The 11267-nt window shown below is 32.2% G+C and overlaps 1 protein-coding gene and 1 pseudogene across 1 annotated transcript; one reads left to right on the forward strand and one right to left on the reverse strand.

The window, feature by feature from the left end:
- The first annotated feature begins 1697 nt into the window (after positions 1–1697).
- Positions 1698–2849, forward strand: LOC118055686 (putative F-box protein At1g50870). Its single transcript, XM_035067626.1, has one exon. The coding sequence runs from the start codon at positions 1698–1700 to the stop codon at positions 2847–2849; it is 1152 nt and encodes a 383-aa protein (XP_034923517.1).
- A 367-nt stretch (positions 2850–3216) lies between these two features.
- Positions 3217–7277, reverse strand: LOC118055689 (autophagy-related protein 18c-like; annotated as a pseudogene).
- Positions 7278–11267: the final 3990 nt, after the last annotated feature.

Here is an 11267-nt window from a genome sequence, read left to right on the forward strand (position 1 = left end):
ATATAAGAAAATGTGTTGGAAAAACATGCATATCCAATTTTTTGTTGAAAAAAACATATGACTCATGGAGAAGCATAAGTCAAATAGGTAATTAATAACTAAACATCGAAAGGCCATTAGCCACAATGTTGATGACGCAACTACGCCTCTCTTCCTTCATTCTTTTCTTTAGACAATAGGGACCAAATTGTAACAAAATAAAGTTCAGAAGCAAAATGTAAATAATTGGATTTTGATGTATTAGGAATTGAAATGAGACTTTGTCAAAAAATTAATAAATTAAATTATATAACATGAATATACTGTATTTGGTACTTCAAAATATCAATTCTATGATGTCTAGAACAATAATATACAGCAAAGCTAAAATGTCAATTCCATGAGAATACGATGCCACTTTTGTCACTATTTGTGGACAGCACGTTGTCTACTAATCACTACACAATTCATATGAACATTTAGGGTTTTTTTTTCCTCTCTCACTTCAATGATTAAAGTTTTTTATTTATAATTTTATCCTTGAAAATTACACATGATTTTATATATTAATATTTTTTTTCTATTCGTATTCTCTCTCATGTACAAATTGCCTAAAAACAATTATATATTTGCATAATTTGTAAACTGACATAGCATAGCAGAACTAACTAGAGATCTTACCAAAAAAAAAAAAAAAAAAAAACCTCAAACCTCCCAAAAAGCATTTAAGTATATTGTAGTGGTTGTTTTTTTAAAATGTTTTTTATTTAAAAATACATTAAAATAATATTTTTTATTTTAAAAAATTATTTTTAACATCAATACATAAAAATAATATGAAAACATTAAAAAATATATTAATTTCAAGCAAAAAATAATAAAAATAAAAATTAAATTTTTTTCAAAAGCACTATTCAAATAAAAAAATAAACAGAACTTAAATCTAAACATTTAGAAAGCATAAATGAAAGAGGCAAGTATAATGTATCTATGTAAACCTAATTAAATACTCAAAATTAGTTGGTAAAAATAATTAAAAGTCATTTGGTATTCTATGAGTAGTTCCTTTTTAAAATAATTGTTTTAAAGATATATTATAATAATAAATTTTTATTTTAAAAAAATTATTTTTGACATCAGAATATCAAAATAATCTAAAATCATCAACAAAAAATTTAATTTAAAACAAAAAATTAAAAAAATTAAATATATTTTTAAAACACATAAACAAAGTCAAGATTAATTTGTTAGATAGAATAACTTGATACATATAACTAATGCAAATCTTGCTAAATACTCTTTCCTAATTCACTTACCAAACGGTCTCATGCATTGAATAAATAGATCCCACCAACTAACTAATCAGATAAATACAATGTTTCCAAGGAAAATCTTTGGATAGAATCAGTATTTCCGAAACAACTTGATGTATTTCCTTCATGTATATATACTTGTAGAGTAGAGGGGTGCGAAATACACAGCAAAATACGAAACATTATAATTGAAGATACTAATAGAAAAGGATACAACAACATAACTTTTCCTAAATTAAGAACAATATATGCGGTGGTTGGATTGCCTTTGAGTTCTAAGATCATCCTTTTTCAATTTATTATTTCATCATATATATCTATATATATAGATCAATCTCCCATAAGCCACATTGTCTTGATTGTTTTATTAGGGTTTGCTTGATATATAGTCCTAGTTTCTCAAATATGGCGATTAGGGCTCAAAATCGAAAGGAGACGGTTTCTCAACTCGCAAAAAACAATATGATCGTAGCAGACATTCTATCAAGACTGCCTGTGAAGACCCTTTTGAGGTTCAACTCTGTATGCAAGTTATGGCACTACATGATTCACTCGAGCCTTGGCTTCCAAGCCTTGCACTACAATCGATCGCAGAGGAAACCTCGATTCCTTTTGCAGTGGCCTGACTTTGATTTTCGGCCGCTTGAACCCATCGGATGCCGGTATGTGTATAACTTTATTCCGACAGACACCGAGGGGAACATGTTCAGTCCGATTCAGGTTAAGGTGCAAGAACCTGTTAAACTCGTATTGCCAGGTTGCTTTGGTTTGCTTTGCTTAGCCACAGAAACACGTATTTATGTGTTAAGCCCTAGCACTCGTCGTCTTCTTGCACTGCCATATGATAGAAGTGGAATAGCAGGATTCGGGATCGGATATCTGAGCTCGGCAAAAAGACACAAGATTGTGCGGTTAAATATTCCTCGGCAATCAAGAACTTCCTTGAATTGCAAACTAGAGTGCTCGATTTTCACTCTTCTTCCAGAGAAAAGAGGACTTAAATGGAGGGCAGTAAAAGAAGGTTGCCCATATTTGGTGGAGCAGTTTAGTTTTCCAGCTTTTGCTAACGAAACTATTTACTGGAAGATCGATCTTGGGCAACATCAAGCACTCCACAGGCACAATGATTTTATTGTCTCGTTCAATCTTAGTGACGAGAAGTTCCACACCATAACTCATCCTGCTGACAGGACTGACACTCCTCGTCAATGGAGATCACCTACTCGACATTCAACGCAACTGGTGGAACTACGTGGGCATTTGTACATGGTGGAGACTCTACAATTATCTCATGTTGAAATATGGAGACTAACCAATCCCGAGAATTCCATATGGTCAAAAGCATGCACAATCGACATAAGAAAAATTTCTCCGAATTTTGTTGGAGAACTGCAGTGCGTCCAGGGTACAGAAATCATATTCAACTCTGGTTCTCGTCTTCTGCTCTACTACGATGAGCAAAAGAAAACATTTAGATGGAAGACACTACCTTGCTCTGCACAAAATCTTACCATTTATTGCGAAAGTCTTACTTCCCTGACAACATCGCAGGGATAATTTACAGGAATATTTCTCTTTTTTTCTTTTCTACATTACTTGGTACTTGTTTCAATTGATAACAACCCCTTGAGTTTTGGCAAGATTTTCGTTTGGTTCTTTGCAGTTATGTGTGAGAAGGCTTTTTCTTAATTCTTCAAAGAAAAATTACAGTAGAAGCATGTCACATGGCTGATCTTAAATATGATTCATATACTTCAAATGCAGGAATGAATAGTTTCCTTTAAATGCATTCTATAAACCTACACTACACAGTATTGTCTTATGTAATTGCTTGCCAAAACAAGTGATCAAATATGCCCAGTGTACAAGTTCTTGGCACAAAGTAAATTGTCTAATAGCTACCATTCAGCACTAAGTTTGTGACTTCACGAGATTGTGTCATCGAGCCTTGATAACTGAATCCAAGAATATTATACAGTTATATGTATATTTTTGTATAACCATTTATGAATGTTTAAAATCATATTTACAGAGTATGGAGAATAAATATTGTAGGTATAATTAACAGCCTGCCCTATCCAGGCCGGCTCTCAGTTTGTAGAAAGCGGACATATTCCTGCTGCAACATATGTCCTCCATGAACCGGATCAAAGCTGCACCTGTAAAAGCTGGCAATGGAAAAATCTTTTAGATAAAGAAATTTGTGAAGAACTATTCCGTCGAGAGACGGAGAGAAAGAGTACACATGCAAAACACTATTAATATCGTTGTGCCCGCTGTCCAATGTCCACATTTTTACTACAAGAAGCTTTGCCAACAATGATCACCACCTAATATGGTCAATATTGAAGGCACACTAGCTAAACCATCCACATAGTAGGTACATTCAATTATGAAAAGCAGTTTCAATGTCCATCTACATTTCTTTTCTATCTTCCCAATTCATTCAGAAAAAAGTGTACAGATCAGGAAGATGTGGTTGGTTAGGTTATGGAGATTCAAAAAATAAATCTTTGTAGAGCATAAGTTCAACAATGAATTACAACAAGCAAGCATTTTCTTTTTCTTTTAAGTGCTAGAGTTATTAATTTTAATGAACCATAATTTATTTATTTTTAAATCCTTTACTTTCAAAATCTTATAGTTTCTTATGCAGCCAAATAGGAAAACAGAAGCACATGTATAACAGCATTAGGACAGGATGAAAATAACCGCATTACCTCCCATTCATGCCAACAATAATGACAGTATTCTGAGATGCAAAAGCTGCAATGTACTGAGTGTCTTCAGACAAGTGGAACTGAGCAAATGACCACTCAGAACTAAAATACTTTGGCAAAACCCCTGGACAAGCACAAGAAATATGAGACTTTATTTACGAGAAAAAGAAACAAGAATGCGTGTGGAAAAGGTCTCCCATAAGATATATATAACCCTCATCTCTCTCTTGATGAACCAGCCAATTTCATTTATTAAATAGTAATAACAGGAGTTATAAGAAGCTATTAAGGAAATAACAACCAAAGATAGTGCCTACTATTACTGCCAAAAGGAAATCAAAGCACCTACTCCATCTCACATACAGAGGACTCCATCTCACATACAGGAAGTGGATTAAAAAAGGGGAAGAAAAAAGATGTTCAGACCAAGTGGATAAGCCCAGTCCCTCTTTCTTGCCCTAAGAAAGAAATGAAAGAAAAGAAGGAAAATTCAGATTTGTGACTCAAGTTGATTACATGTGTTTGGTATAGTGGTGCGAGATGCCTTTCAAAAGTGTTTTCGCTCGAAAATGCATCAAATAAAAAAAAAAATTAGAATTTTTGTTTTATTTTTACATTAACACATCAAAATCATCAGAAAGCATTAAAAAAAAAAAGCATCAATTTAATTTTTTTTCAAACCAAAAACACTTTCAAAAATGCACCCCAAATGCAATTCCAAACGCAAAACATTTGGCAGTTGAGGTGTAGTTACTTCCCATGGAGCCAATTACAGTTTCATTAGTTCTAGTTTTACTTTTAAATCCATTAGTTCAGCAACTTCTGTTAGCCCGCTGCAGAATTACTCCATAAACTTTTTCCATAAAATGTTCGTAGCAGGGAAAAATAAAAGTGATGGTTCTTAAAAAGAATAAAACAAGCTATCACATCGATGATTTGACGCATACTAGTAGAGTTTTGGGTTATATTTCTGCATTTCTTCGATATGATAGGGGGTAAATATAACATGAGTCGTTCAAACTCTATGGTTTTATGAGAAGTTGTGATTAATGATAAGGCATTCCATGCTTCCAATGTCATGAGTCGTTCAAACTCTATGGATAATGTATATACAGAGTTCATTTGAGATGGATATTGAGTTTTTTATATTGCTTCAAGAAGTCATTCTTAAGCTAGTTCTTAAAAAAATAGAAGACATGGAAGTTAAATTTGGTGAAAAATTGAAATTGGCGATCCTATACTTGAAGAGTTGAAGGCACAAATCTCATGAAGAGAAGCAACTAGAAGCAACATTGCAAGGGAAAGAGCATGTCTCCCGGAACTGATTGACAAGCAAACAATCAGCTTATCGTCATTTTACCATTACAATGTTGAATGCTTTTTCCTTCTTGGTTTCAAGAACCTTGGTTTCTGTGGATTCATAAGAACCATAGGAGATTCAAGGTTTGATAATTGGTAGGTAGTAAGATTTACATCTTTTCACTCATCCCATTTCTTGCATTCTCTATCACACATCTTAGGAAAAGAAATGAGATGATATTTTAGACACTTCTTTCATGTTTTTGCAACTTACAACAATATATCGCAAGGTTTCATTACTTAAAAATCAAATTTTCTCCATGTATTTCATTATAGGAGTCATATGTCTTCATCCAAGCCATGAACTACATTGTTGTTACTAGAGTCATTTAAAGCCTTTTCGTTCTTTTCAAACCAAAAGAACAGAGAATGGAAAACTAGGAAAAACAGGAAGCAAAATAAGAAAGGATTTATAGGTTCATCTTTAGAACCATTTATCAACAGAGCTTTCTTACCTCTCATAAAAGACAATGACGAGCCAGGATTCGCACTAGTGCTTGGAGAAATAAGGCCATCAAGGGAAGATGATGAATTCTGATCTAACAATGCCAGGCCCTGAGCAGGGCTCGGATGAGAGGATGAGTCCTCTCCAGCCACTCGAACTCTTAGACTGAAGATATGAACAGTACCTTTGTCACTCGATACAGCCAACCACTGGACATTCCGAGAGAGTGCAATGCCATAAATCTCTGCTCTATCAACTCCTCTTCTCACCTGCAGAAAATTGGTATTATCAGCACATAAAATGCTGTTTAAAATTTTATTAGCTGCTCATCTAAGGGGAGAGAGAGGGGAATGTATTCCTGTGTTCTGAAAATAGTATAATTAATGTTTAAAATTTAATTGGATACTAATCCAGAAGCTTCCATAGCTGCTGAGGAATCTAATCCAAGGGAATGATGAACAAATGAAGTGAGCTTCATTAAACATTATATCAGTGATACAAGCAAGTAACAAATAACTGGCACCTCAGAATAAGTTTTTTAGCATATGATACAACTTCCCTATCAAGTAACATACAACTACATAAGCACTGCAGTGAAATTTCAAGATAACGTCTTGTAAACTATATTTTAAACAAGCTACCTCTTGTAAACGAGTGCCATCCATTGTATTGAAAATTCTTATCAAAGTGCCCCTTGTACTAGCAGTCGCAAGAAGCAAGCCATCCATTGTCAAGGTCAAGCATGCAATATGAGAATCATGAGCATTAAGCAACTTCATGACATTCAACCCAAAGTGTTCAATTCGGACCTGGCCCCGATGAAGCCCAGGGCACGCCAACACAAATGTATTTGAATCATGAGAAAGGCAGCACAGTCCTCTGGGATTTGCCAGAGTCTCAATCTGATGAAGAAGTTTCAAATCCATGAAATTATAAACATATAACTTGTGCTCAAGAACAACAACAATGCGATCCCGCCTTAACTTCACAGACCGAACCTCAGACCTAAATGAAAATTCACCAATGCACCGGCTCTGATGATCATCCCAGATCAAAACTTTGTTTGGAGGATACTGAGAATTAGCATCAGCACCAACAAGTGCCAGAATGTTGCACCGGAACAGCATCTCAACGATTTTGAATCCCCACTTTTGAGATCACGTCTGAAAGTTTCCTTAAAAGGCTCACAATTATAAATGCGAAAGCCATGGCTTGTGCCAGCAGCAAAGCAGCCATAATCCTGGTTCCAGGATGCAGAAATCAATTCCACTTCATTGCTACCATTGGATTCCAGCTCGGGCTGACCTAAAGAATTAGAAGCAAGAACATTTGAGGATTCAAGCGAACCATGCCTTGCCTGGGGAAGGAATCCTTGAGAAGTTGAAACAGTTGAATTCATGGTCATCAAGACTTGCTTGAAGCAATCAAAAGTCGTAGGAATCCATATGAAACAAGATATACAACGTTTGGAATAGCAAACGTAAGGCTCTGCCACATCAGATGACAAGCATGTTAAACATGTCAATCTTATACTTTACACATTTCAACATTCCACAGTTCCCATAAATCAATCATTAGCATTCAGAAAAGATAACACAACTACATCAAGCAAAAAAATCTAATGAAAATCAGTATAATTGAATTCACCCATCTGTGTAAATTTTTCAATTTGCTCACTATGAAAAGAAATTGAGGAGCCCGCTAAAGAAAAAACTTCCTTTTACAACATCCACTTTAATCTCATTCTCTAAAGTCCACAATCAACATTCCAGCATTGACCCATAATTTAAGATGACGAGAAATGATCTCCCTCTACCCCTTCCCTCCACATTGAACATAGTATAACACAGTAAAGAGAAAAAAAAAAAAAAAAGGAGAGAGAGAAGAGAAGAAAATGACTTACAGGCAGGGAGGGTTGATGATAAACATGGATTGTGTATTTCCTCTAATCTTCAGATCAAATTTCTGGATTTAAATAACTACAAAAAAAAAAGGAAGATGCAATGAATTTCTTGAATAACCCAAAGTGGGTGTTAATGATTTGCATTCATTTCATATCTAGAAAAGGCAAAAAAAAAAGGGGGGCTTTGAGATGCAATTGAGAATTGAGGTGTGAGATGAACCTTGTGATCAAATCAACGAGTCCTTCTTCTAAACTATTCTGCCTGCTTCTCTCTGTGTTTATGTTTGTTTTTAGAGACCTGACCAGACCAACTGTAACACAATGTCTATTTCTAGACCAAGACAACAGGGACGGATGAACAAAACATTTTCCTCTTTTTTTTTCTTTCTTTAGAACTTTTTTTTTTTGTTTTGTCTTTTATTAGTTGGCCCAGCTGTCCATTGAAGTCATTATTGGGAATCTTGCCCCGATATTCCTTTCACTTCACCCTGCCACGTCCCAACAAATACTACTACTTTTTCTTTTACAGATTTCATTTTAGGTTTTAACTTGTTTATCTCTCAAAGCTTTCATGGCGATTTGCGAGTTGAACACAATTTTTCTTTTTGACATAAAAAATATATTGGTATTGGTATTTTAACTTGGTAAAATGGTTTAAATTTTAAAAAAATTTATTCTACTTTAATTGATATTTAGTGAGTATGTTAACATTGCGAAAATATATTATTCACTTCACTTAGTTGAATTGATTTTTTATTTTATTATATTATAGAAAAATACAAAAATTAATTTATCATATATAAAATACGAATGATAAAATTAAATTTGAACCCCTCAATGAATTATGAAATTGGAAAGAAAAAAAAACAAAAAAATATTAAAAAAGAAAAAAAAAATCATTCCACGATTTTTTAACTAATATCCAATCAACATGTCAGCCTGTGACCCTGATTATAGAATCCATTATTTCACTTTAATTTTTTTATTATTATATAATAAAAAAATAGAAAATTTATTTATCATTAACCTAATACTAAATAATAAAATTTGAATAAAAAGACTTCATGATAAATAATAAAATTAAAAAAAATATGGAATAAAAAATTACCAAAAACAATGTTGAAGAAAACAAAGCATAGCCATGATGGGCTGGGTTTGTACAAAAGAGCAAGGCACGTGGGCCTAAAAAAAAGACCCACTTATTCAAATGTATAAATTTTATCAAATAATTGTAAATCTTGGCTAAAAATAAAAATATAAAAAATAATTAGGGGAGAAGTTTTATTGAAAACAATATGAGGAATATAAATAAATTTAGTGAATTTATGGTGTGAGTTGTACCGGTATCCAGGAAGTTTATTTAAAATACCCAAGAAAAGTTTTTCTAATGGAAAAATTGTAAATAAACTCAAAAATTTTCAACTCCCCCTGTAGATTGAGGTCGACAACAATGAGAGAAGAAATTAAGCTCCCTTTCCTCTTATTCTTGTAATTCCACATAAATCTTCTCCAAAGTTAGAGTTCGTAGGGTATTATAGGGTGATTAGTGGGGAATAAACATATTAACACAAGATTTGGAAGAGTTTAAGAGAGAAAAAATTAGGAGTTAATGAGAGAGAAAAAAAAAAAGAAATTTTGGTAAAAAGAAGAGGAACTAGAGGAGAAAAATTTGCAAAGAAAAGAGAAAATTGGTTTTAAATTTACTTCGCAAAAGTATCTTATAGTCTTTAATTCTCATTATTTTGAGTTTGGGTGTGTAGGGAAGAGAAATTCATAATCTCTCACCTAGGGTTTATACGAGAAGCTTTGGGGAAGAATGAAGATTGCTTATAAATTGGTTAAGTTTGCATGAAATAATAGATAAAGAGAGTAGATAAGGATGGAAAATTAAAAGAAAAACCATGGTCATTCCTAACACTAGTGCTGTCCAAGATAAATTATGGGGGAAATGGAAGAATTGAATGAAAATGTATAATTATATGTTATTTTGATGCATATTGAGTGAGAATTAGGATACAAGGCAAATGATTAGTTGAATGTTTGTATGTACTATAAATTTATTTGGGAGCATGAGTTTAATAATATGAAGAGAGGTAAAAGTGTTGAAATTGTATGAATAAATTTCTAAATTAATGTGGTTATGGTATGTATTTAGGATTGTAAGAAAGAGAGTAGAATCAAAATTGAAAAGGTTTTACTAAAAAAATTATAAGATGTTGTTAAGTTGATTATAGGCTTTATTTTGAAAAATTAGTTGAATTGTATGAGATTATATGTTTATTAATATATTTTTCATGAATAATTATGTCTTTAGGAAAGAGTTTTTGTTTAGATATAATATTGTGCATGTAATGTATGTTTTTATAGAAAGTTATGGACTAGATGTTGGGATTACTTTTGTGATGTTAAAATGTAGCTAAATCAATGGGAAGGTTTTAAGAATTAGTAATTTAAATGGTTTTGTTTATTTAAATGCCATGTTGAGATAATTTGAGATACATTAGAATGTATGTGTGATTATTAAAAAAAATTATGTGAGTACAAGTAATGTTGCTTTGTTGTGATGGTATACATTAAGAAGCTTAGAAAAATAATGTGTGCATGTTGATGATATGTTTATATTGCGACCGAAATAATTAATGTGTAAGTTGAGAAATTTGAAAAGGGAATAAAAAACATTAAAAGGATTAGGAGGTTTGAATATCTTATTGAAAATTAAGACTGGTAAATGTATTGTGGCAAATAATGTATACAATGAAAAAAATAAAATTATGCATACAATTTAGAAAATGTTAGCTTTAGGAAATGTATTTATGGCAATAGTATACACAGTGGAAACAAATATGCATGCAATTTAGAACCATTTATTTAATGGGCTATGTAAACAAGACTAGGGTAATGAGACCATTTACTTAATCGGCCTGAAATGGGATTAAAGTTATGAAACTATATGATTAGTCAAACTATGTAGATGAGACTAAGGTTATGACTAAGATTATGAATTTTTACCTAGTCAACTACATGAATTATGACTAAGGTGATTATTATGATTCATAATAGATTAGTTGAGTGGAAGTTATTATTAATGAGATTATGTTAAAGTTAGACGTATAAATAGTGATTTGTTTCAGTATGTATGCAAAAGATTAAACATTGATATTGATATGTGAAATTCATAATGTTGTTTATTGTTATTAAAATAAATTTAATTATGTTAGGGAAAATTGATAGTCAAACTATTATAAACCATGTTGATATCTTCTTTCTTTTCAAGAATATGTACGCATATTATGATTAGCTAATGTCTCTTATAATATTTTATTCAAGAAGGTTCATCCAACACAAATAGTAGGTTCATCATACATAGTTGGACAATGTTAATATAGATGTTATTGTTGTATTAGTCTTATTATGTATATAATTCTATGCAACTGCATAGTTTCATAAATGTTTAAATAACTTTATTTTGTTATGTATTTAATGTTTATAACCTTACTATTAGGCATTATGGAATGTGATGTGTATATTTGCAAGATCATGATATATGG

This window comes from Populus alba, chromosome 19, assembly GCF_005239225.2.
Source record: "Populus alba chromosome 19, ASM523922v2, whole genome shotgun sequence".
Taxonomy (NCBI): domain Eukaryota; kingdom Viridiplantae; phylum Streptophyta; class Magnoliopsida; order Malpighiales; family Salicaceae; genus Populus; species Populus alba.